At 36.9% G+C, this 26,470-nt stretch overlaps 2 protein-coding genes across 2 annotated transcripts; both read left to right on the plus strand.

Annotated features, from left to right (window-relative positions):
- The first annotated feature begins 3,802 nt into the window (after window positions 1-3,802).
- serpinh1a (serpin peptidase inhibitor, clade H (heat shock protein 47), member 1a) lies at window positions 3,803-8,740 on the plus strand. The gene is made up of 5 exons (XM_057320579.1): window positions 3,803-4,034; window positions 6,656-7,246; window positions 7,322-7,420; window positions 7,522-7,754; window positions 7,833-8,740. The coding sequence occupies exons 1-5, from the start codon at window positions 3,833-3,835 to the stop codon at window positions 8,133-8,135; spliced, it is 1,428 nt and encodes a 475-aa protein (XP_057176562.1). The 5' UTR covers window positions 3,803-3,832; the 3' UTR covers window positions 8,136-8,740.
- A 1,415-nt stretch (window positions 8,741-10,155) lies between these two features.
- On the plus strand, window positions 10,156-19,333 carry acer3 (alkaline ceramidase 3). Its single transcript, XM_057320580.1, has 11 exons — window positions 10,156-10,312; window positions 13,576-13,686; window positions 13,959-14,011; window positions 14,195-14,247; window positions 14,479-14,560; window positions 14,996-15,031; window positions 16,047-16,105; window positions 16,188-16,289; window positions 17,496-17,600; window positions 17,681-17,726; window positions 17,801-19,333. The coding sequence occupies exons 1-11, from the start codon at window positions 10,210-10,212 to the stop codon at window positions 17,852-17,854; spliced, it is 804 nt and encodes a 267-aa protein (XP_057176563.1). The 5' UTR covers window positions 10,156-10,209; the 3' UTR covers window positions 17,855-19,333.
- Window positions 19,334-26,470: the final 7,137 nt, after the last annotated feature.

Below are 26,470 nucleotides of genomic sequence, written 5' to 3' on the forward strand. Positions count from 1 at the left end.
ATTGACAAATGAACACAGAATACACCTGTGTTAGTTGCATTCATCTTTATATGGAAAGAAATCATGTCTTGAAATCTGAGGAGGACAAATGGACTTAAATAAATGGTTTCTACACAGCTTTATATTGAACACAATTGAACACAACTCAAGTACACTTCTGTTTGGGTCGGATCTAACTGGACAGATGGACAGGTTTATGAGATGTCCACCTCTGTCAGGGACAGTGTCTGATAATCCAGACTGCAGGCAGAGGGCCAGAACAAACCACACACTGTTTCTATTCCCGGGTGATAGCGCGAGATTAGCCTCTGTCCTGTGCCAAACTTGCATCACACCCTTCTAATCTTCATCAACCTGAAGTGAAGTTGTCCTTCAGCTTACATTGCTTTGTGTTTAATACAGTGAGTATGTCATAGCAGTAGAACACAGCTATATTTGGTTAAAGGTGTTTTCTTGTGTTGTTTGATAATGAGATTTCTAGACTTCTACAGTGTTATTCTCAGCCTCATGTGTGTGGGAAATAATTCCCAATTTGTGTTATATAGCAATGTGTTGTAACGTTGCAAGTGATTTTTATTAAAAGTAATAAAAATATTGTGGAAAAACAAATGTGTTCCTATATATATATATATTATTGTAAAAATAGATATTTTCATAGAAATATATACAAAAGAAACACATTTCTAAGTGCATGTTTAATCGGTCCAAACTTTTCATTTGAATCAGTTTCAGTAAAGAACCATCAACATAAACTTTCCAAAACGCCAAAGGTTTTTCAGTTTTATATGTGAAACTAGTGGCCCCTAGTGGCCAAATGTAGAACAAATAATGAAAGGTGTAATTTTCAATTGTGTCCACCAGTGGACGCCCTCATCACACATTCTTGCATTGTTTTCAAAGCTCAGCCATTTTCATATCTGTCAGTTCTAGTAGGCTAAATACAGTTTTCAATATAACCTTTTCTTTACATTAAAATAAATTAAATATTTGGCTTTCAAAATAAGTTTGGGTTCTGATATTACGTTTTTTGAGTTATTTTAAATTAATTGAGTTAGTCTGAAGAGTCTTGCCTGAGGAACCACATGACATTGCTACGCTCCGAGGAGGAACCTCACTGTGGCTACGTGCCTTACTACTCCTTTCCTATGGGAGAAACAGTATCCAATATCTACTCAAATTAAAATATATTCTACACAATTTAGGAAGCACTAAACATTTCTGTACATATCTTTCTTTATTAGAGCAGGCAGCCATGACATTGATATTCTATCTGCTCGGACTTGCTTTGCGTCAACAAAGTAACAGACAACACGTGTTAAAAGAAAAATTCCTTTGCTGTCTGTGTGAAGGAACAGCACACAATGGTTGGGCAGGTCTCCACTGATCTGAACCTGTGATGAAGCTTACAGTAGCAGCACAGACCTACATTAGTCATAGGACCACAGAACAACTAAAGACTATTTCACGCTGACCCAACAAACGCCAACAAATTCATTAATTTTACATCATGTGTTTATTTGCATTTGTTGGATCAGGTGAATTAACCTCTAAATATCCAACCCAGCAGACTGATTCAAACTTACAAAACTCATATTACAAAACAGAACACAAATGCAATGTCAGGTTTAAAATAAGTCTATTTTCATCTGTTTTCTTATGTCTGTGTCTTTTTTTATAGTCAATGTGATGATTTGACCCCTAGAAAGGGTTATTTATGGATGGCTGTAAGCAGGTCTACAGAGGATGGAGAGCTACAGGACGAGCATCCTGTCTTTTTTCAGCCTCATTGTGTACACACAGGTCTTCTACATTTATTTACAGACAAAGTCCATATACATGAAACTGAGTTCAGCCTTAACTTCAGAGTTTTCTATTCATTTTCAATAGCACACCTCTCCTCAACATTTATATTAATAGCACAAACCGTGTATTCATGTTATAGATTTGTTCAAGCGCCACTAATAAATACAGTTCAGAAAGGAATCAGTTGAACATGGCGTCCAGAAATGTGGTTGTTACGCATTAGCGCAAAATAACTCAAACGTCATGCACTAATGACTGACAGTCTGTCTGGGTGAAATGTGAGTTGGGGATCAAGCAGGGCAACTACAGTGTAAGACACCTTAAGCAATGAATCAAAAAGAAACAGTAAGTAATGACTCAAACAACATTCTTTTAGCATTCTGACAGCTGAGGAATGTCATTGCCAACAGTGGCATGGAGGCGTGAGCTTTCAAACACATGCTGTTAACGGTTTGTGTCGCTAGCGGGTATTGCAGACGTTCCAATGCAACATTAGCAGAGAACCCTTTTAATTATTTTCTGCAACACAATGTAAAAAACTGATGTGATTTATAAGCCAGGCCAACCCGTGGTTATACGTTACTTAACTCATAAAAGTATTTTTTTTTAAGTTTTTCAATAAAATCTTTTAATCAGTTAAACAGGTTTAAATTCGTAGGTTTAATATAATTTCCATTTAAGTGAGTTGAAATTACTTGTACAGCCAATACATTTTACTTAAAATGTTAAAACAGCAACTAAACTTAAGTTTCTAATGCCCGGTTTCACAGACAAGGCTTAAGGCTAATCCCAGACTAAAATGAATGTTTGAGCAGTCTTAACTGAAAAGAACTCACCTTAAAACATCTTAGAGTATGTCAGCGCCATAGTTTTGTCTCAAGATGCACACCAGTAAGGTTACTAGGGCATTTTTATAAAAGTAGTTTCAATATCCTAATTTCACTAAGGGTTAGTCCGGGTTTAAGATAAGCCCTGTATGTGAAACCGGGGCTAAATTTTCTAAGTAAAAAAGTCTTGAAGTAGTCTTTAAAAAAGGTTTAAGTTTTAGATTTTTTAAGTCATCTTAATTTAAATAAGATTAAACTACCTTATAATATGAAGTAGAATTTGGTTGAACTAGATTTTTTAAGTACAAAATGCAACAAAAAAAACTTTTACAATTTAAGGCATTTTTTAAAGGCACAGAGCCTATACAAAGAGAAAAACTAAATTGTTTTACTTGTTTTTCCTAGACACAATTGACATTAAACAAAGAACAAAATGGGACTTTATATAAATAGACCTATAAATTATATCACTTGTCTCCTGTTGAGTTTTTAGAAGAGACCTCATGATGTTGTCATGCAGTACAGTTTCCTAGTGATACAGTATATATAGGATACAATCCATTTTATTAGCTTAGTTTAGTACATTTTTCAAACTGCATTTTCATGATTTTTTTATTCTTCTACATGTTTCACTCAAAGGAAAAGAGAGACACAATGCCTGTTCTGTTTTGTCTGCTGTCCGCCTGCGAGCCCAGACAAGACCCACTACAAACGTGGCACACAGAAGAGAGAGAGGCAGATATGTGGGGGGTGTACGGAACTTCTCATCAAGACAAAACATGCAATTTTACATTTACATGTGGCAGACGCATTTACCCAAAGTGACTTACATTGCCTTATGCATTTGTTTCTAAGTATATGCAATCCCCTGGGATCGAACCCACGGCCGTGGCGTTGTTAGTGTCATGCTCCTGAGCTACAGGAAAGCTATTTTATACTTGTTTTATAATATCTTGTGAAATATAATTCAGAACATATAATTTTGCTAAATCTCTGCCTATACATATTCTCTGCCTATTAAATCTAAATAACATAAACTAGTAACATCAGTTTTTAGACTAAATTACTTTTAGTTCTTGACAGGACATTATATAAAAAATAATGTCATGTAACGTCTACACCCCTTAATTATTCCTACTTATTATTTATATTGACCTTTTCTTACATGAAAACACTGAGCCATTGTGTACGTGTGAACAGAAATGGGGTCAATTCCTGCTGACTTTAGGACCTGGAGGAGAGTCCAGTTTCAGCTAGGGGAGGTCTCAAACAAAACGGAATCTTTAGAATACTCCTTTCCCAACTTCCAGAAGTTTCTTTTCCAGCTTATACACTCTACGGGAAGGATTCGTTTTTGGGGAAGCCGACAGATCAGGTTGTGGAAGGTTTTAGGAGCTGTGAGAGGTGAGTTACAGATGTGACATAATTTGCATTCTGAATGATCTTGCAGCACGAGTGAGCCATACAGTGAATCAAAGGGTATTTACATGTTATTATATGTGCCAGAAAATGCAAAGATGTGCAGTCTTTTGAGACTTTGCAACTTTAATATATTTTACTTAAAGCTTAAAAAGTATACACGAAAAGCTTTTCTAACAAAAAGTGCATGCGCTTTGATCAGCTTTCTATTGCGTGACGATTTTTACAGGTCTTTTTCTTTATTTTGCAAAACAGTAAAAGCACTCTGATTTTTGTTCCTTTGACTCGCCCTGTTAATGGCTGCCCGTGCATGGTTAAACAGGTCATTCAAAGAGCGGGTGAGGGGTACAATATATTTTGAGGCTGTGTTTTATTGGTCGTTCAGTGGCAGATGGGGTGGGGAAAATGCCTGAAGTCGAGATCTTCCCACACTCATGTTAGAACTTCCTGCCATCCTGGCAGTGCTGACTGGCTGTTAGTTATCCCACATAAGACCTGCGGCTGCAAATGGCATTCCTTCATGCAAAGATATTCAGCATGACTCTCTGAATGCTGGGCATTTGACAAATGACAAAACTTTGAAAAATTTCAAAATCTTACAAATCCACAACAACCCATAAGAAAATACCACAGACGGTATGTTTTCATCTTTTAAATATTTCTCCTAAGCATCAATACGATTAAATGGAGAGCGAGTGAATATATATTTTTTTTTTCTTAAAGGGACAGTTCAAAAACTAAAAGGTTGTCTTCATTTACCTCCAGTTCAATTCTGTAAATGTCTTTGTTCTGATGAACAGAGAGAAAGATGTTTGGAAGAATGCTTGTAAACAGTTCTTGGTCACCATTGACTACCATAGTAGGAACATTTGCATTATATATAATGTCTTTGTTCAGTTGAACACAAAAGAAGATATTTTGAAGAATGTAGGAAAGCAGTTCAGGGGCACTTTTGCATATGTGACCCTGGATCACAAAACCAGTCTTAAGTAGCACGGGAACATTTTTAGTAAAAGACAAAAATACATTGTGTGGGTCAAGATTATTGATTTTTCTTTTATGCCAAAAATCATTAGGATATTAAGTAAAGATCATGTTCCATGAAGATATTTTGTAAATTTCCTACCTTAAATATATAAAAACTTTATTTTTGTGAGTGGATGGTCTGCCACAGTGCCCTGATGAACCAACTTCANAAGACAATTTTCTCAATATTTTGATTTTTTGCTCTCTCAGATTCCAGATATTTAAACGGTTGTATCTCAGCCAGATATTGTCCTATTCTATCAACTCATATATGTGACCCTGGATCACAAAACCAGTCTTAAGTAGCACGGGAACATTTTTAGTAAAAGACAAAAATACATTGTGTGGGTCAAGATTATTGATTTTTCTTTTATGCCAAAAATCATTAGGATATTAAGTAAAGATCATGTTCCATGAAGATATTTTGTAAATTTCCTACCTTAAATCTATAAAAACTTTATTTTTGTGAGTGGATGGTCTGCCACAGTGCCCCTGATTAACAACTTCAAAGACAATTTTCTCAATATTTTGATTTTTTGCTCTCTCAGATTCCAGATATTTAAACGGTTGTATCTCAGCCAGATATTGTCCTATTCTATCAACTCATATATCTATAGAAAGTTTATTTATTCAGCTTTCAGATTATGTAAAAATCTCAATTTCGAAAAATTGACCCATAAGACTGGTTTTGTTGTCCAGGGTCACATATACCATTGTAATTTTTCCTATATGGTAGTCAATGGTGGCCAAGAACTGTTTGGTTACAAGCATTCTTCCAAATATTCCGAGAAATTTATACAGATTTGGAACAACTCAAGGGTGAGTAAATCATGACAGAATTTTTCTGAATTTTGTCTCATGCATCTCAGATATTTCACCTGAAAAAACCCAGGAATCTAACCAATGTCTCCTTTCGAGTTTCACAAGAGATCTCGATAATGTTACAAACTGAGCTCAGATTTGCCAAGTCTATTATCAAAAGTAAATATTATTGAAGATCTCAATATGAACTCAAACATTTCTCATCAAATTTACACAAATCTTGATTATTTTACCTCTACAATCCACATTCATCTTACATCTCTATACTCTTAATGGATTTTAACAATCGTCCAATTTGTTTCCATTTTTAAACAATTTAAGAAGAAACCTTTGAGATTAAATTGATACTTAAAACATACCTGTCAGATCTCCAAAACTATCGCTGAGCAATACTATTTTCTTCTGCGAAATCTTGTTGTTTTTATAACAAAATACAGGTATGCAAAATACAGTATAGTGCTCGCCTATTTGCAATTTTTTTTATTGTATATAAGAGGAATAATGAGGGGTTATTTAGGTTACAACTGTGCACGTGGCACTTATATAACATTTATTCCCTACATGTCGACTGGACTTTTTCTCTTAGCATAGCAGACCGCTCATTAAAGGCCTCTGGGATGTATCTTGGCACAACTCAGTTATGTGGCGGTCAAGATTTAAAGACACAGTACAGCTCTTCACAGATCAAATAATCTTGTGCACGCTAATCTTTGAAAATCAGATTATAATGATGTCTCTATTATCATAATCCACCACAGGCTATAAAAATACCATGTTGCTGTCAAATGTGGTTCTCCTGTGCCTACTGGGCACCATCAGCGCGGACAAGACCCTCAGCAGCCATGCCACAACTTTGGCCGACAACAGCGCCACTTTGGCCTTTAACCTGTATCGCAACATGGCAAAAGAGAAGGACATGGAGAACATCCTGATCTCCCCAGTGGTGGTGGCCACCTCACTGGGTCTGGTAGCTCTTGGAGGAAAATCGAACACCTCCTCCCAGGTAAAGACCCTTCTGAGCGCGACTAATGTGAAAGATGTGCAGCTGCACTCCGGACTCGCCGAGCTTCTCTCCGAGGTCAGTAATTCAACGGCGCGGAACGTCACCTGGAAGATCAGCAATCGTCTGTACGGGCCCAGCTCTGTCAGCTTTGTGGATCACTTTCTAAAGAGCAGCAAGAAGCATTACAAATACGAGCACTCCAAAATAAACTTCAGAGACAAGCGTAGCGCGGTGAAGGCCATCAACGATTGGGCATCGAAGTCCACGGACGGCAAACTGCCCGAGGTGACGAAGGATGTGGAGAAAACAGATGGAGCCATGATCATCAATGCTATGTTCTACAAACGTACGTCTCCATCTCTTTTAGGATTCAACAATGTGAAAGATGTTTCAAAACTAACGTGTGGTTTTCTCTCTCCAGCACACTGGGATCAGCAGTTCCATCACAAAATGGTGGATAATCGCGGTTTTCTGGTGCATCGTTCTTACACTGTCTCTGTACCCATGATGCACCGCACAGGTGAGGACGTCACGTGAAACACTACCGTGATGGTTAAACATCCTAGCTGCTGACGATTCTACTTCAAATTTCAACTAACTTTAGACAGTTTGGTCTTTCAGGCGTTTATGGATATTATGACGACACAACCAACAAACTTACAGTTTTGGAAATGCCGTTGGCCCATAAGATGTCATCTATGGTGTTCATCATGCCGTACCAAGTAGAGTCTTTGGAGAGGGTGGAGAAACTGCTAACACGCAAACAGCTGGACACTTGGATTGGCAAACTGGAACAAAGTGGCGTCGCCGTGTCCCTTCCCAAGGTCAGCATGGAGGTCAGCCACAACCTGCAGGTAAGAGCAAAGTTTGAAACTTGAAGTTTTTGTAAAGCTCATTACAAAATGACTTATGAACTTTATGCTGTCTTGCAGAAACATCTCGCAGATCTGGGTCTGACTGATGCTGTAGATAAGGCCAAAGCAGATTTGTCTAACATCTCAGGGAAGAAAGACCTCTACCTGTCCAACGTGTTCCACGCCTCTGCCATGGAGTGGGACACGGAAGGAAACCCACCCGACAGCAGCGTCTATGGCACAGACAAGCTCAAGGACCCCAAGCTATTCTACGTTGACCATCCCTTCATCTTCCTAGTGAAGGACAACAAGACAAACTCCATTCTGTTCATTGGCAGAATGATGCGGCCGAAGGGTGATAAAATGAGAGATGAATTATAATGCAGGGTCTAATTTAAACGTGTATGTATGTGATTATTGTGTGTGTGTGTGGACAGATCTGTATATGTGTGTGTTAGCATTTAAACAGGCCGGGAAAGGGACCACCGTATAAGTGCACTTTCCGTTATGTTTACGCCGTGTTTTGTCATATGTTTTCTGTCAGAAACAATGCAAATGTTCACAACAAAGTCACAAATAATGCACATGCTCACCTGAGGGTTGGGATGTATTGTGAGAAGGACAGCATGCTTATATTAAGTATGATCTCTCTGTACTTAAAATTCACACGAACAGCATTCTGCTCAGGGGTTTATCTTTATCGATGAGTATTGATTGCTCGTTGAACACAAACTATGGCAACTGTTAGAAGTTGTGCCATACCGATACATTCCCAATCCCCTCAGAAGTGCACACATGTGTCTGCACTGAATACCGTGTATGCACTAGACAGCATGTGATATGAGCCCAAATCTGCACTCGGCTTCTCACTGAACACATTTAAGACACTGTTTCACACTGTACCACTGTAAACACGATTGTCAGTTTGGGTTGTTTCTCCTTTTTCAATAAAATCTGCATTTTTAGGAAAGTTGTGTTTTACTTTGTATAGTTTTATTATTCAATTCAACCATTTCTATAGCACTTTTAATATTTTTGAATTGCAAAAGCAAAGCAGCTTGTCAACGAATACCTATTAGTAGAGTCGGTTGAGACAAAAGGAAAAAGCAGAGCAGACATAAGAAAAAATGATAGAAAAAAGGAAAATTACAAAATCTAGAATAAATACACGGTGGCATTATAAAATACATAGGCCTAATAATCAAAACTGCTATATGTTCAGATTTGAAATAGTACACTACTATTTCTGATATTACTGTATATTTAACGCATCCTGCATGAAGTATAAAAATGTATATGAATGACTCCTGAATGTCCTACTCTAATAGATGCTGACTTATTTTCAGCCCAGCATTGGGTCAAAAGGGGACGAACCCATCCCGCTGGGTTGTAAATTGACCTATGCCGGGTTGTTTTAACCCATTGTAGGGTCAAACATAAACCATTTGCTGGCTTAATTTAACTCAATGGTTGGGTTCGTCCCTTTTTGACCCAATGCTGGGCTGAAAATAACCCAGCATTTTTTAGGGTGTACAGTAATACATTTTACAGTATACAAAAGAACGCATAATGCATTGAACTTCGCCCTCTATTTTTGTAACAAAAGGCTCAAATTAATATTACCAGCAAAATTTAAAAGCTATTTTAACTTATTACTTTAAGTGTATTTTACACGTTACATTTTTAAATAGAATTAGCAAAAATATGGGTTAAAATATCTCAACGAGTTTGTATTAAAGTAAATAATTACAATATTATTATTAAAATATTTCTGCTATTTTTTCTAACATCTTTAAAACAGCAAAAAATATGCAGCTCAATCATGCCACGTATACTCAGATCTGAATGACTGTATAGAATTTTGCTCGGTGCCCGCACACGCCTCTGGCGACATCTAGCGGTCTTCGTTGAAACTGCTTTAAAGATCACTGATCGCCTAAATAATGCAGCAAATCGGGTTTTAGCTGGTAAAAGCATAACTTGCGAATCACACAGAAAACATTGAAACGGGTTTGTTTGTCTGGTGAACTGTTATCTGATAACATGGTGAAAGTCACACAGTAGTGGGTGTAAAAACATTACCCGTATCTACTGTCAATCTTTATGCGTCTTTATCATTCTAAACTTTCACCCATTCATTGCGAACCATCAACTTTTTAACCATTAGAATTGCTGTGACGGTTTCCTCCAGCAAGGAATGTAGACTACTTCATGTTAACTTCATTATTACGTTTTAACGTAAATTTATATCTGAAAGCCAGAAAAAAAAACATAGCAATTCTTTGAATCGGACTGAACTTTGTGCGCCGATATAATGACGTACAGTTGCTATTGTTTGTAGTGCAATTATTATCGCACGAAGTCGGTTCAGATTGGATGGAGCACTGAATCCGTTACCGTGCGAGCAACTCCTCCCTCCGCACGTCCGACCTTTGAGATCTCCGTCTCTCTCATCATGGCTCCGGCGGCGGACAGGCTGGGCTACTGGGGCACGCCGACCTCAACTCTCGACTGGTGTGAGGAGAATTATGTGGTGTCGTATTACATCGCAGAATTCTGTAAGTACCTTAAATCTTTACGTTTTTGTACGGTTCACGCGGTTCTTGGTCGTGTAGGACGGTAAACACGGATGTTAACCCAGGAAAGAGTAGCACTTCGAATCCTACTATGGGGAAGTCTTTGTATCTTAATATTCACGTGGCAGACCTTCGCTATTCGGTGATTGCCATGAAAAATGTATTAATATTAATAATCCAGTTCTTTGCCATTGGATAATTTTGAAGCAATGTCAAACGTGGCGTGTTTAATATTAAAAAGCCAAGCCTTGTTAATCTAAACGTTATGAACGTCAGCGTAACCTCATAAAAATGCACAGAAGTCTTTACCATAGTAGGTTTAGTAAGTTTGCAGCGGGGACTACTTGCTGGGAGAGGCTAGCGAGCCTCTGTCCGTTTATATTGAACTTAAATCACAAAGCTTAATAACAATTATAAAAATGACAGGAAAACATATGAATAAAATCAAGCGCGTGGCTATATTTAGCGAGGAGGTCATGCCGAAGATACTGAATTTTAGCGCGACATAAGAAAGACGTGTATCGTGGTATTCCCGTGTTCTTTGTAGTAACTTACTTTGTATTATGCTAACGCTAACACTGTGTTATTGATTTGGTCATTATTACCGCCGTGTTACCATATCTGACATTACTGTGCCATGGCAGGGCTTGTCATTAAAGTCCCAGTGAAATTAAAAATGACTATTCTTGTTTTTTCATGAATTATTGCAGCGTTTATAGTAAATAGCTTATCAATGTGGGTCATTTTCTTTTAAAATTCATGTACCCTCATAATCTTTAGTTAAAATCTGAAAATGCACTTCCCCCCTGAAATAACTATCCATCTCAAATGAGGTAAAATAGACGGCTTGGCCTGAGCATCCGTTAACTCCTCCCCTTCAACTGTCAGTCTGCTGCCAGTTTCATTTCAAAAATCAATGCAACAGCTGTTTTTACACATCCAATCAATTCGCAGTGAAAAACGCAAAGCCACGCCCACATATTTTCTCCTTCGTAATTCCTTTTCACTCGGAAATCTGTCAGAATACGGAAGTAAACACGATCGCGACTTCCGCATTGTCATGTGGTTGTTCTTCAGACAAGTAAATTTGTCATTCACTTGTCCGAGTACAAATATTATTTGTCTGAAGATTTTAGCAAATTATATTTAATTTGAAGTGTCAATATAATTGATCCTGATTGGTCATGTTTGCTTAGTTTGTGGGCAGTCGTGGCCTAATGGTTAGAAGGTTGCCGGTTCGATTCCCAGGGCCGGCGGGTAACGACTGAGGTGCCCTTGAGCAAGGTACCTCACCCCTACTTGCTCCCCGGGCGCTGCAGTGATAGCTGCCCACTGCTCCGGGGGTACGTGTGTTCACCACTTGCTGTGCGTGTGTTCACTACTCTCTGGATGGGTTAAATGCAGAGGTCACATTTCGGTTATGGGTCACCATATCTGACTAATAGGTCACTTTTTCACTTTCATAAGCATTTTACCTAGTGTCCGCTGCGGCCACCTAAATGTGAACAATCTCCATGATTGCTATAGAACAAAGGCAAGCAGTAATTATTATTAGTGTCAGTTTTGCACATAGCAATAACAAGTTTTATAATATATGTTATGTTTTATAATAAGTATAAAACATCTGTTGTCATCATTAAAAAATATGCAAGTGCAGTTCATCAAATGAATTGGCAGATAACTTACAAATGACATTAATGTTACATAGCCTACATATGGATAAATTAGAGCCATATAATTTTTAGTTTACCTAAATTTGTTTAATTTTTTCTAAGTTCTGTGTATTTCGTTTTTTTTACTTTACAATAGAGGTATATTTCTCCACATAAATTACTGTAGTATACTATAGTGTTATTGAACGTTACTATAGTATACTACATTGTTTACTATAGTTTATCAATTTACTACAAGGGTACTACAATTTCCTTTAGCAAATACTACGGTATTTTTTCGTCTGAGTGTTCAAGTTAACACAACTTTTTGAAGACACTTGAGTTTTAGTGTGTTTGACGATAGCTTCACTCAAACAGTAAAAGCTCGTAAAATAAGCTCTCAGAGCAACTCTGGAGATTAACTTTATGTGTAGTATGTGTAGCATATATGTAGTATGTTAAACTGTGCATCTCATTCACTCAGACACGCAGAACAGCCAGACGAGGTATTTAACTTAAATAACAGGATTCCGCATCTAGTTATATGGACTCAATGCGGTGCGCCATTGATTATTGTCACACACAAATGCAATTCACACAAACACGCAGCTCTGTCTAATGCACCTATTCTATTCTTATTATTCTTAGCAAAGACCAATATTTTTTTCCTAGTTACTTGTCTGGTCGGGCAAGTAAAATTCTCTCTCACTTGCCCATACAAAACATTCACTTGTCCCGGACAAGCGGGCAAGCGTTAATGTCGAGCCCTGCATGGTTCTTTATAGTTTAAAGAGTAATACAGTACTATACTGGCAAATGTAGAATGTCAAACAATAAAAGCTTTAGGACGGACCTTTTAAACCAAAACTTTCAGTATGTTAACAAATCGTTAAATTGAGGTATTACCACTTTGATTTCTGTGATCGTTTTATTAAAAGTTTTGCTTGACTACTGGTTATATATGGCATATAACACGCGTTCATTGTGTTTCTGTAGTTCAATTGGTAAATCCATTGCATTTGCAGCATCAACGGTCACGGGTTCGATCGCAAGGAACACACATTGATAAAATGTATAACTTGAATGCACCATAAATCGTTTTGTATAAAATGTTTGTGCAAATACATAACATGCCACATATTAGGAGAACATTAGCTAACCGGTCACTTTGATAAGTTGGCCAAAGGTCAACAATCAATGCCACAAACCAGCTAAAGGTTCAGTTAATATAATAACAAAGTTATTTAATTCCTGTCTCCTTATATATCGCTTTCTTTCTTACCAAGAGGTGTTTGAAGCAACGGAATAGTGTTTAGTAAACTTTAACAAGAACAACGGGAATTTCTGTCTAAGGGGGTGTTTGCTTATGAAAGAATGTGCCATGTTCAGTACAATACCCATGTATCCAAACAATGACACAAAGGCCTGCATACACCCATTGACTCTTTCTACCACATGTTTGGTTTATTGGTCAATGAAATATAATGAGGTACAAAAACAGTTTGACAACTGATGGTTCTCGTTTGGATCATAAATCAGACGGACAGAATCATTTGTGTCACGGTTTTATGTTGTTTTTATTTTTTTTTGCAGGGAACACAGTTAGTAACCTGATTATGATCCTCCCTCCAATTTATGGAGCCATTCAGACATATAAAGGCGGACTGGAAACACGTTACGTGTTGTCGTTTTTAGGACTTGCAGGTAGGAACAGAAGCAAAGCATCATTCACCTACTTTTATATGATGATACACTTTAAATGCTTGAAGACAGTGCCCTTCCTCTAGATGTTAAACACAGAATTGCATAGAACTGAATTGACACCACTTTGACAATGTATGAGTGTGAACGGACAATTCAGTCCAGCATGGTGCTCCACATTTTTCTAAAGCCCTCTGAACCGTTGCAAAAGTTATAACCGTTGACGAAGTCCTCTCCTGGTGCATGCTTTCTGTCTAACTTTTTTTCAATGACAGCTGTAGGCATTGGCTCATGGAGTTTCCACATGACGCTACAGTATGAAATGCAGGTAAGCCCGAATCTTTGTCAGGCTCTCAACATCCTGTGCATGTGATCTCAAGCACACCAGAAGCTTATTTTCACTTCCAGTTTCATAAACACAAGGCTGCTTACAGCACGTGACCAAAGCAATAGCCGTAAATCACAACAGTGAGACAAATGCTATCCTCTCTGGATTGTATTTTGCTTTTAGTTGCTGGATGAGCTACCGATGATCTACATCTGCTGCGTCTTCGTCTACTGTCTGTAAGTTTACCTTTCGCACACCTGATGTCACATCTGCTTTCACCTTTGAATGCTCACTGCAACTGTCGGAAAAGAAAAATCTGTCGCTTTTTTACTGATGAGTGTCATGTGATTGTAGGTCAAATATTGTTCATGCTTTATGTTCACATTGACGTATCCCACCCAAGCATGTTTTTAATTTTTCATCACTGTGTTTGAAGTTAATACTGTGTGCGAATGTTAACATTACAGATACGAGTGCTTCAAGCAAGAAGGTGTTATTAACTATTTCTCAATAAGCCTTTTGCTGACCTTCAGTATTATCGTTAGTGTGGTAAGTTTTACTTTGCTGTACATTTTTTTTAAAACACAGCTGCTATTTCGGACACTGAAGCCAGACTTAAATGTAGGAAACATAGGTTTTTTTTTAACATTTCAACGCTGCCCATTTTGGATCATCTCTGATCTGACACACTCAGTTCAGGTCATGGATTATTTGAATAATTTCTTCTGATAAATCTGAATGTGATGAACTACACATGTGGTTATTCTGCCAGTACACCTGTGTGAACCTAAGGGCAACTCAAACATCAACTATATATCCACCTTGCCAACATTTGGTTAAATTTGAAAAGAAAAACATTTTCTTTGCAGATTTGCAGTGGAATTCATACATTTTATATGCTGCTTAAGTGTCCAAATAATACAATAATATTAATGTTTTTTCATGCGCTTAGAGAGCATTGCATAAGTTCAGTGTCTTTTGTAGGTTTACCTGATATGGAAAGAGCCGATCTTTCATCAGGTGAGACATTTCACTCTCTTATTGATAAGCTCATCTGTCCTCCCTTTGTTTAAACTGTTATTGGACAATAGACATTTTATTTATTTTGCTGATTTGTTACTTTTTGAAACATTTCTTTTCTGTGTTTGCTCTGAATTCTGTCAGGTGCCTTTGGGGGCACATGAGACAGTGTTGTGTGTAAAAATCTCCTCTTGCTGTGTTTGTTTTTGTTGTGTAATGGCAGTTGGTGGTTGCTCTATATGCTACCTGACCTTCTGTAAACACTAGGATGTCATTAATAACAACATACAATCACCATTTAAACAGTCCTTCTTTCATCACATGGGGGTGGTCTTTATAACATTTACATTTAAGCATTTGGCAGACGCTTTAAGCGACTTACATTGCATTATCCTATACATTTGTTTTATAAGCAGTGTTGGGTAAGTTACTCTGAAAAAGTAATTAATTACTAGTTACTAATTACATATTCAATAGTGTAATTAGATTACTGTACAAATTACTCTCTCCAAAAAGTATTTAGTTACTGATTATTAATTACTTTCTATATCCTATATCAACCTTGATTAGTTAAGTGATTCATGGATTGGCATGAAAGGGCTCTTATAATTCAGTCAAATAAATAATATTAAACTACATAAAGTACTCTTATTAACTGACCAAAGTATTACAAATGTGAGAATTATACATTAAAGCACAGATTTTAAAGTTAGACTTTGAATTTTGATGTCAATTCCACTATTGCACACACATATATTACACAAAGTATTTAATTTAATTACATTAAAAGTAACTGTAATTAAATTACAAAAAAATAAGAGTAATCCCTTACTTTACTTTTTCCAAGGGAAAAGTAATTAAATTACAGTAACTAATTACTTAGTAACTAGTTACACCCAACACTGTTTATAAGTATGTGCAATCCCCTGGGATCGAACCCACGACCTTGGCGTTGTTAGCGCCATGCTCTTACCACTGAGCTACATAAGTTAAAAGCATTTTTCACTTTCCCCAGGTCATGTATGCCGTACTGGTGACTTTCTTGGTGATTCGGTCTGTTTTTATAGTCACATGGTGAGAAAATGCATCTGGGGTTATGTTTTTTTTTGTTAAGATTACATAAAGCCACTCTGAATCAACATGATTTCTTTTGTAGGGTCTATCCTTGGCTCAGAGCCCTGTGCTTTATATCTTTATGTGTCTTCCTGCTGGGATTCGTATTATGGAACATCGATAACATCCTGTGTGACTCTCTGAGGTATTTAATGAGTACCGCACAGATGATGTATTTTTGTATGCAAAACCCGGAAGCGAGTTAGCATTTTAGCACTTCCGTTTTCATCGCCCCAAAGTCTATGGGCTTTTTGAATGGGTTTTGGTTTAATGCCTTTGGAGTTATTAAGATGCTGATGACCGTTGAACGCATCATCACAGGCTTGTGAGGAAGGTCCATATGGTTTGTGGTTAACAAAACCTCAAAGTATTTTCATGTTCAAATCCATGACATGAAACACACCAGTTATAACCCGTTCGTGATTTTTAAAGCTTTATCGTGTCTTAAAGGGAAAGTCCAGCGAAAAATGAAAATTCTGCCACGAATCAACCTCAAGTTGTTCCAAACCTGTATAAATGTCTTTGTTTGGTTAAACGGAACGAAAGATATTTGGAAAAATGTTAGCAACTGAGATTTCTGGGGCACCATTGACTACCATAGCAGTACTTGGTTCTGTTAAACACAAAAGCAGATATTTTGAAGAATTTAGGAAAATAAACAGTTCTGGGGCACTTTTGACAATCATTTTTTGACTACCCCAGAAATGCTAACATTCTTCTAAATATCTTTCTTCGTGTTCAACAGAACAAAGAAATGTATACAGGTTTGGAACTACTTGAGGTTGAGTAATTGAGTAAAAGTTCATTTTTGGGTGGAGTAACCCTTTAAAAATGGTGGTTGCTAACAAGTTGCTAAAAGCGACTACATCCTATGGCAGGGAAGTTAAACATCATCACGCATATAAATCTCACAAATAATGCAACATGGACAAAAATCTCTAAAACATGGATGGAGATTAATGTACGAAGTTATTACTTACTAGAGAACACGTTTTTAATAAAGTTTTAAAAAGTTGTCGAAGGCTTAGTGGTGGAGACGTTACATGCGTAATCATGTTAGCTTCTGGCGATTGTATGTAGGCGTCAAAAATAGCAAATATTGTGTACATTTTTGTAAAGATTATCTTGATAGACAAACATCATAAACCTTTGTTAATCACAGAGCAAATATTGTTTCAAAAGTCTATGGAAAAATCCAAAGGCTTCCGATCGAGGGAACCAGTGCGGAGCTAACTTCCGGGTTGGCCTACAAAAATACATCATCTCTACAATACACTATACTGATATTTATTCAAATGATACAAGCCTCAAAAGAGTTACTGTATTGACCAGTTGACTGTTTTAATTCCAGAGCCACACGGCAACGTCTGCCCCCTGTCATTGGGGCGGTTACACAGCTCCACGCATGGTGGCATATCCTAACAGGCCTGGGATCGTATTTACACACACTTCTCAGGTACTGGTAGTGAAAAAAAGACTCTTGGAGAAATTCTGCCATTAGTAGTCAAGATAATGATTTTTATTTTTGTTTCGTAGCCTACAAATTCGATCGACCTACCTCAAGCACAGACCAAAAGTTAAGGTAAGTGCATTTGGGGTTTATTCTTTATATATCGCTTTTATGAGTTTTTAAACCAATGTTTTGAACGTGTTTAGTTTTTATGTGGCGTTTGGCCGGTGCTGCACATTGAATCACAGAAGACGAGTTGAAAGGGAAACGAGAGGAGGATAATGGACCAATCAAAGACCTCGCACAAGAGGTACAGCCATTCAGCTTCGGTGGCAGCAGGAAATGACCAGTGGCTATCGGTTTGGTTCTCCCATTCCCCTCCGGCTTTGTTTGCCAAGTGCATTTATGAGAATGCTGCCATGGAAGGAAGCTTTTTTAGTTTATTTTAGATTAGAGAATTTTGTTGTGGGCCTGTGATTTATTTGCACAATGTGTCATTTGCATAAATTGTTTTGTATTTGAGGGCCAACGGTAAATTTTAAGGGAAATATTGACATTACATGACGGTTTCGCATGTCATTCATGTTTTGTACTGTATCTGAATTTCTGCACTCGGCGTGAAAATACTACATCTGACCTACATTTTAGATTTTGTTTGTTCCTCATTCCATTTTGAAGAATCCACTGGGACTGAGAGTTGAGAAACATTTAGCAACTATCCTGACATATGATCACTGTGTGCAGTGTTTGACAGTTTAGAGTTTCTTTGAATAAGAAACAATAGATGATAATACGTTACAAATTGGTTAAATAAGTCACAAGTAGCACAACATGCATACAATACATTAAGTATACATTTCAAGCCCCTCATGTCACCAACATACAACTGAATTGTTTCGATTCATTCAAAATGTTCATGATGATTATGAAGAGAGCATTAATATAAATACGTTTCTGTCATTTTATGAAGGAATAATCATGAACGCTAATAATAAACATTGGGCTGTAGGTGTCAAGACACTCAAATACTTTAATTCATTGATTATTTGCTATTTAGTAGGTTTATTTATTTATGTTTCATAAGGGAGGGGTCAATGTAGAAGAGCTCTAATGTCGACTACTTGAACTGCTCATCCTGTGTTCACTGTCAGAAAGAGAGACAGTGTGGTTACGAATGAAAGTTTGTGATTTGTTTTATACTGTGCCAAGTTATGGTGTTTAATAATCTCTTTATGACGCACAGTTGATACAGCAGAAAATTCTTAAGAATTGGGGTGAGACGTTAGGTGTTGGATATACATTTTAATCTGATTTTCTGATACAGAAATGTGCTGCTGTTGGTTTGGACTAACACTGTGGGTGCCTTAGATTCAACTGTGTATTCAGTGTTGCCTTGATATTTAGGTATATCAACAAAATATCAAATATAACAATGCATCCATATATCTAATAATGCAGACTTAAGAAGACATGTGAATATAAGTGAACAAACAACTGCAAAATAACTGCCACTCTTACTGCAATTTCTGTATGTGCCTAAATCACTAAAACAGTACTTAAAGGTATAGGCACACATTTTAAAACGTCTATTCTTCCTCTCGACTTAAACAGTTTGGTTATAATCATAGAATATTGTGGCTTTCTCTCTCAACATTGTCCTACAAAGACTGTGTATGTCGTATGTGTTTTGGGAAATAACCTTTTTGACTCATTAAAATCTATGTTGCCAAAATATAAAATTTTAGTAATGTTGTTTTATTTCATTTTAAACTGTTAGTGTTTGTAATATAAATTGGTATCTGTAAAGATATTCAGGCCGTAGATTAAATTGAGTAATTGTAGAAAGCAATTATATATTTGTTTTCCTATTTTATTTTACTTTTTTCTGTTCGTGTTATGTTATTGTGCAATATTTTATTTGTTAGATTGTGCTTTTGTATAATGAAAAAGGAAAAATCAGGTTAAAGAATAAAAGTGCAAAAATGCGTAGACAAATCAGGCTTTTTAAAGGGAGAGTTCAGCCAAAAATGAAAATTCTTTAGTCATTTACTCACCCTCTCGTCCTGTCAAACCTGTATTACTGTCTTCTGCAGAACACAAAAGAACATAAATTAAAGGGTAAACGAACCTATTAATCAATACTCATTGACGCATTGGATTTGTTAAGACAATAGAAGTGAACCGCTGTTGTTCGGTTACCAACATTCTTGAAATGATCTTTGATTTGCAGAACAAAGTCATACAGGATTGGAGTGATAAGAAAATTCCTTGTGTGTGCAAGCACACTTGGCAATAAAGCTCTTCTGATTCTGATTCTGATAAGAGGACGAACTATCCCTTAAAGATGTCATATGACACGGCTAAAATGAATATTATCATTTGTTTTAGATGTTATGCAGTGTGTATACACGATTTAAGGTTCAAAAATGCTGTATTTTCCACATACTGTGCATGTTTGTATCTCCTCTTTGCCCCGCCTCTCTGAAACGTGCGGATTTTTAATAAAGCTCATCGCTTTGAAAAGTGAGGTGTGCTTTGATTGGCCAATTAACCAGTGCGTAGTGATTGGTCGAATACTGCAAGCGTGTGATGGGAATGTAACGCCTCTGACCATATTTGGAACATATATGTTCCCAATCAATTGTACTGACAGGTACGCCCACCTTACTTGCGTATACATTTGGGCGGTCTTAGTCAAATCATACCACGAACTGACGTAGATTTGTGGGGGTGTGGTTACACGAGGCGTTTCAGGCAGGTCTGGGTGAGCATTCGCTTTTAGATAGAATGCATCTTTTGTTCCGACACTTTCATTTTTGCAGTTTTGCATGTCTAATACATGCATGGGCAACTTGTAACACACCAAAGACACAGAAAAACACGTGTTCGCGCCATATGACCCCTTTAAAAATAAAAACACGGACTGCAGGTTTTCATTTGAACAATAGAGGGCGCCACTAATATGACCTGTATTACACCGGTAAGCACACCTGTTTACACCTGAGTCATGTCAGACAGAGATGTCTCTGACTCATTTCCGCCCTCTTAATCAGCACGTTTTACCTGTGGTTTAGAAGAGGCTCAGGTAAGCTGGGGAATTCCCTCCTACGTCAAAGGTTTCAGGTAAGGTGAATGTTCATGTGAATGTTTTACTTCAATTGCTTAAATGTTCTGTGTTTGCAATATGGGAAACCATCATACACAGTTCCTGTGACACTTTTAAACCTTTTTTTCCTAACTTTTATACAGTTTAACTCAAAAACAGCAAATCCTTATTTGGGCATCTTCATGTTTTCAGGCAATTAGTTAGTAGAACTTAACAAGGTCTCTTAAAGGGATACTTTACTAGCAAATCACAATTTCCCCATGTTTTACTCACCCTCAAGGCATCCTAACTGAATATAGTTTTCTTCTTGAAGAATAACGCAGTCGGAGTTATAATACCACGTATCATTTTACTTCCAAGCGGTAGAATGGGAGTGAATGGGTGTTGACTTTTACAAAGGTCTTCTGAAGCGAATCGATGCGTTTGTTTAAGAGAAATATCTATATTGACAATGCTATTAACGTTGATGTCTAGCTTCCGTCATCTCTCGAATGCGCCTGAACCAGAGGCTTGTTTTTCTGGCAGATGACGCAGGCATGTCGTAAGTTCCGGTGACGAACGCTGCATTTTTGTTTTGTTCCAATAGGATAGCGTCTACTCTGGCGGGAGCTTTCGTCACCGTCGTTTGCCGGAAAAACAAGCCTCTGGTTCACGCGCATTCGAGAGATGACGGAAGCTAGACATCAACGTTAATAGCGTTGTCATTATGAATATTTCTCTTAAACAAACGCATCGATTCGCTGGAGAAGACCTTTGTTAAGACCACGGAGCCGTGTCGAGCAGTTCTTTGATCGATGGATGCACTTTTTGGAGCTTCAAAAAGTCAACACCCATTCACTCCCATTCTACCGCTTGGAAGTAAAATGATACGCGGTGGTATTAGAACTCCGACTGCATTATTCTTCAAGAAGAAAACCATTAGGATGCCTTGAGGCTTGATTTGCTAGTAAAGTATCCCTTTAACTCCTAAAGTAATATTACATTTGTTTATATCACAACCACTCTAAGAATACACTGGGAGAAAATTACTCTATTACAAGTAAATGAATCATAAACTGAATCACAACCACAAATAAACCCCAAGCATTCTTAAATAATAAATTTGGAGGTGGTATTTACATGTTTCCGCACCTTAACAAAGCCAAACATGCAAATCTGCACTGTAAATGGGAAAATTCCCTGACTTCACATCCTGAACCATGACGGCAGCGCTTTGTGTCACCACCACTGATAACACTGATGACATGCTGTACCAGCAGATGCAGGGGCATGGAGCACACCCAAGCTGGAGGTGAACAGGAAGTGACAAACACGTTGGTATCAAAAATTACTGCGTGACCGTATCGGTGAATCCTAAAATGGTCCGTGTTTGGTTTGCTCGAATATGATAATACCCTACAATCTCTTGTAAGTTGAATGTATTTCAATAAATGACAGCTTTATTAACAACTTTATTTCTGTCACACCCGGGGTTAACTGTCTTAAACAAGTGCTCTGTAAAGGATAGGTCACCCAAAATCAATTTTATGTCATCATTTATTCACCCTCATGTCATTTAAATATGATATTTTGAGATATGTTGCTGTTGTTGTTTGGTTACCAATGTTTAAAATATCTTTTGTGTTCGGCAGAAAAAAGAAATCAAAAACGTCTGTAGTGACGGTGAGTAAATCATGACAGAATTTTCATTTTTAGTAGTCCTACTAAAGAAAATAAAGTTTTGTTTAAAAATGAATGAATAAATGAAGTACAGACTTAACAATATGACTTTAAACACACAAAAAATAATATAAAGTCTTTAAAAATTTGAATTTGACATTTGCTTCTAAACCCTCCAAAATGCCACCTCCAATGTAGTGCATTAATATAAGCATGATTTTTGTTTTTACAAACAGTTGCCTGCACGTACAATTGCCCATATTAAGATTATCAAACCAGTCATATAATAACTGTAATATTAGTCATGTGATAATTCATTAATATTGAGCAGTGAATCAAAGCTTATCGTGTGTATTGTCTGAGACTGAGGCTTGCCAGTCCAGAGTTCAGGTAAACACCAGGTATTCAGTGAATCGAGGAAACATCCGATTAGCTAGATGACTTCTTGAGGTTCTTAAAGTTTCACAAGCGTGTAAATCACACAAACATGTTTCTATGGATAGCTGAGACATTTGAAGATGATTTCTTCTTTAACAACAATAGAAGACTTCTGTAGCATTGATCACATTGTGCCCCTCTGTTCTGTGACTTGTAAGACTGTCCAGTGATGGCAACTTGGAATTGGAGAAACAGCAAAATCAGAAAATGTTGGTGGTGCTTGTGCAAAACTTACTGTATGTAGTACAGAAATTGTGTGGAAGTGTCACAATTAAAACGACAGTAGAATTGTGTTGTGTATTAATTAGGGCTGTCAAAAGATTAATCGTGATTAATCGCATTCAGAATAAAAGTTTGTGTTTACATAATATTTATCTGTTTACTGTGCATAATATTTTTGTATTTATTAACACATACACATCCATGCATATATTTAAGAAAAATCTAAATATTAATAAACATTTATATATAATTTCAATTATTTGTAAATATAAATAAATACATGTAAATATTTCCTAAATATGTATACTTGTGTATATGTGTTTGTATTTATGAATAGAAAATTAATATGCACAGTACATAGACATATGTTATGTAAACACAAACTTTTATTCTGGACGCGATTAATCGCGATTAATCTTTTGACAGCCCCAGTATTAATTAGAATTAAGCTCAATTATGTGTACATGCAAGCTTATTATTTCAGAAAAAGACTTCTATTCCCTTCATACAATCTCACTGATTAAATTCTGATTAAAGGCAAATCTGGATGTGATGTCACATGATGTTTCAAAACATTTCTCAAGAAGCTCTTTATGAAATCGCAGCTTCACACGCAGAGGGAAGTCTCACGGGAACTTCCACCTTTCCAGCACAACTGTTTGTAAACAGCAGCTCTGAATCACAGACACAGCATATTTGATGCCATTTTTTACTTCACTTGTCTGTGCCGGTCGTCATTGTACAGGTAACTTGGTCTGTCACAACATCAGACTTTCACAACACCCTTATTGTGGCCAAAAATATTTATGATAATGATCCACACGATATTATCCCGATATCTATAGAATAAAAAACAAACAAGGCTATCAGTCAAACGCTTTTGATTTCATTTATTTCTTATTAACACAATATCAACAATCACGCTGTGTAGCACAAAGATTATGATTCAAGCTGATGCAATGCAAATCTCTATCTAGTAAACGGTAGGCTATGTGTACTTTTTCAAAGATCTTAAAATAATCAGTACCAGGTATGTGGTACTAAATGGTGTTGTAGATTTCTTGCAACAGTAAACATCCCTCTGGGCAACATACTTTCCGTCAGCAATATAAAATTCAATTTCAAACCTTTGAATTTTGCGATTCACAAAAGCCATGCACATACAGTACATTTATTTGAGCTTATCCTAAACCATCAGGGTGTAGCTGGTGGTTTTTCATGACTGGGCACGTTGCTCAGGTCAGTATCTGTTAAATGCATGAGGTACACGAATAGTGCAGGAATGTCAAAGTTAGATTAACATTAGGATTGATATGTACTTTTATGATTCAATAGATTCATAAAACATTTACTGATGCAGATTTGCTAATGCATTTCCACCGATGCACAAAGTCTTGATCTGAGCCCACCTTTATGAATGTCTTCATAATTTAAAGTGTCATGTATGTCTATATAAAAAAAATGAAAGTTACACTGTAAAAAAATCCCGTAAAAAACGGATAAAGTACTGGCAGAAAATTACCAGTACATTTTCCTTTATTTTACAGACATTTCCGTTAATGCTAAAATGCAATTTAATGCAGTGCAAAATCTAAAATACAGGTAAAACAACTGTAAAAATGAATATGGAAAATTCCTTCATATTAATACAGTATATTGTGCCCTATTTTCATTCCTATTATTTTTTTTAGAGTGTAGAGCTCTCAGCTTATCAGCTGACCATTGAAATTATAGAGCTGACTAGTCACACAGCATTGTGTAGCGTGTGCGTAAAGCCACAAAGTCATGTTGTTTTAAGGGAGTTTACGTTCACCACTAAAGTACAAAACTTATAACACTGGCTCTGTTCAGCGACCTAGACAACCTCAGTGGGAAAAAAGTGAAATTATAAGTGGAATTGATGACATTCAAAACATATTTATTAAAAGTTAAACATTTTACTTAATATTTGTTGCTGAGATTTTTTTTATTTTGTTAGCAACACAATTCCATTCTACTTCAAATGCTGCTTAGAAGGTTACAGCCTACGGTCGACTACAATGTGTGCTTCCTACTGTAGATGACATGGACAGGTCATCATTCGATGAGGAAGGAGGCACACATCTTCTCCACCAGGTCCAGCCATGAAGAGCACATGAAGACAACAAAGGCCACCATGTATAAATAAAACCGAAGACAAAGCCATGTCAAAGGGAACAGTGCATGACAAGTGAAGGGACACATCCGGCAGCTGCAGTTAACAGTAAATTCAACCAATACATTTTATCACAACGTGTGGGACTAAAACCCACAAGCCGTAAGAGGAACTTTGAGTTTGGTTTGTCGACCAAAAGGAAACACAACACAGTGTTTCTACAGTACAGACACTTTTTTCGGACCTTTGATTAAATAAACTTGATTTATTGTTATCTGGAATGGCCAATTTTATTCCTTCACAGGACTTTAGTAAGTAGAGTTTGATCCCAAGATAAAAGTAATGGCAAAAATACCATTTCATACCATTTTTGGTGCTGGAAATGGAATTGCACAGTTGTATGTTATGTCCACCGTGTTTGGCTTGAGGGTATCCTGTTGCATAATTTCTATTGCTGTATCTCATTGAATACTTTAGAAATCTGCCTCAGCTGTTCTGAAACAAATCTCACAGTGATGATGAAAGCGTTCATGTAGACATCCGGATTTATTGCCTTTTTTTGCATGAGAAACTATCCACTTCCTAAAATGTTGTCTGTATTTAATTAGCTCTTATAAAGAATTGTAATGAAATTGCAAGTTAATACCTTGATCCTCAAAGCGACCACAGATGCATCATAAAATGGTTGAAGTGAACCGCATACATTATTGTTCTGTGCGGAATCCAGGACTCCAAAACCGAAGTTGCAACATTTGGCATGCAGGTCTTAACGGGAAACAATCATTTCAAAGGTTTACGCAGTAATATTTGTGACAATTTTAATAAACTGCTGCTGATCCACATACTTATTTTTGTTTTGACCCAGAAGATAAGCCATGTTTGATATTAAATAGTATTAACATCAAACAACTAATAGTTCAGTACTCTCTCTGTAGATCTAATGCTATATATGGTGTTTATCTTTTAAAATATTTCATTGTGAATACATTGCAGAATGCAGCCATCACTCCTTAAAATAACCATTTACAAGGACACTATAGGAACGATGTTCATCTGCAGTGTGTATGCGGCCAAAGTGACCCTTTTACTATAAGTAAAGATTCAACATCTTGGTGTTGATATATCATGACAACTGATTAAATGCTGTTTTAACAAAGTGAACTGCAGAAAGATGCAAAAAGTGTCATTTCACAGCCCACTGATGAAACGCTGTTTTAAACCAGTTTATTCTGGTCCCCTTTACACACAGATGTGTCATGACCATCTGCTCATGAAATGCGTGTCATTACAACACTACAGATGACTGTCTGTCAGTGT

This window comes from Triplophysa rosa, linkage group LG22, assembly GCF_024868665.1.
Source record: "Triplophysa rosa linkage group LG22, Trosa_1v2, whole genome shotgun sequence".
Classification (NCBI taxonomy): Eukaryota; Metazoa; Chordata; class Actinopteri; order Cypriniformes; family Nemacheilidae; genus Triplophysa; species Triplophysa rosa.

Coding starts and splice junctions, on each gene's coding strand:
- acer3 (XM_057320580.1), top strand. CDS start 10,210: ATGGCTCCGGCGGCGGACAGGCTGGGCTACTGGGGCACGCCGACCTCA. Junction 13,687..13,958: donor GTCGTTTTTAGGACTTGCAG/GTAGGAACAGAA, acceptor TTTCAATGACAG/CTGTAGGCATTGGCTCATGG. Junction 15,032..16,046: donor AAGAGCCGATCTTTCATCAG/GTGAGACATTTC, acceptor CACTTTCCCCAG/GTCATGTATGCCGTACTGGT.
- serpinh1a (XM_057320579.1), top strand. CDS start 3,833: ATGGGGTCAATTCCTGCTGACTTTAGGACCTGGAGGAGAGTCCAGTTT. Junction 7,421..7,521: donor ACCCATGATGCACCGCACAG/GTGAGGACGTCA, acceptor TTGGTCTTTCAG/GCGTTTATGGATATTATGAC. Junction 7,755..7,832: donor AGGTCAGCCACAACCTGCAG/GTAAGAGCAAAG, acceptor GCTGTCTTGCAG/AAACATCTCGCAGATCTGGG.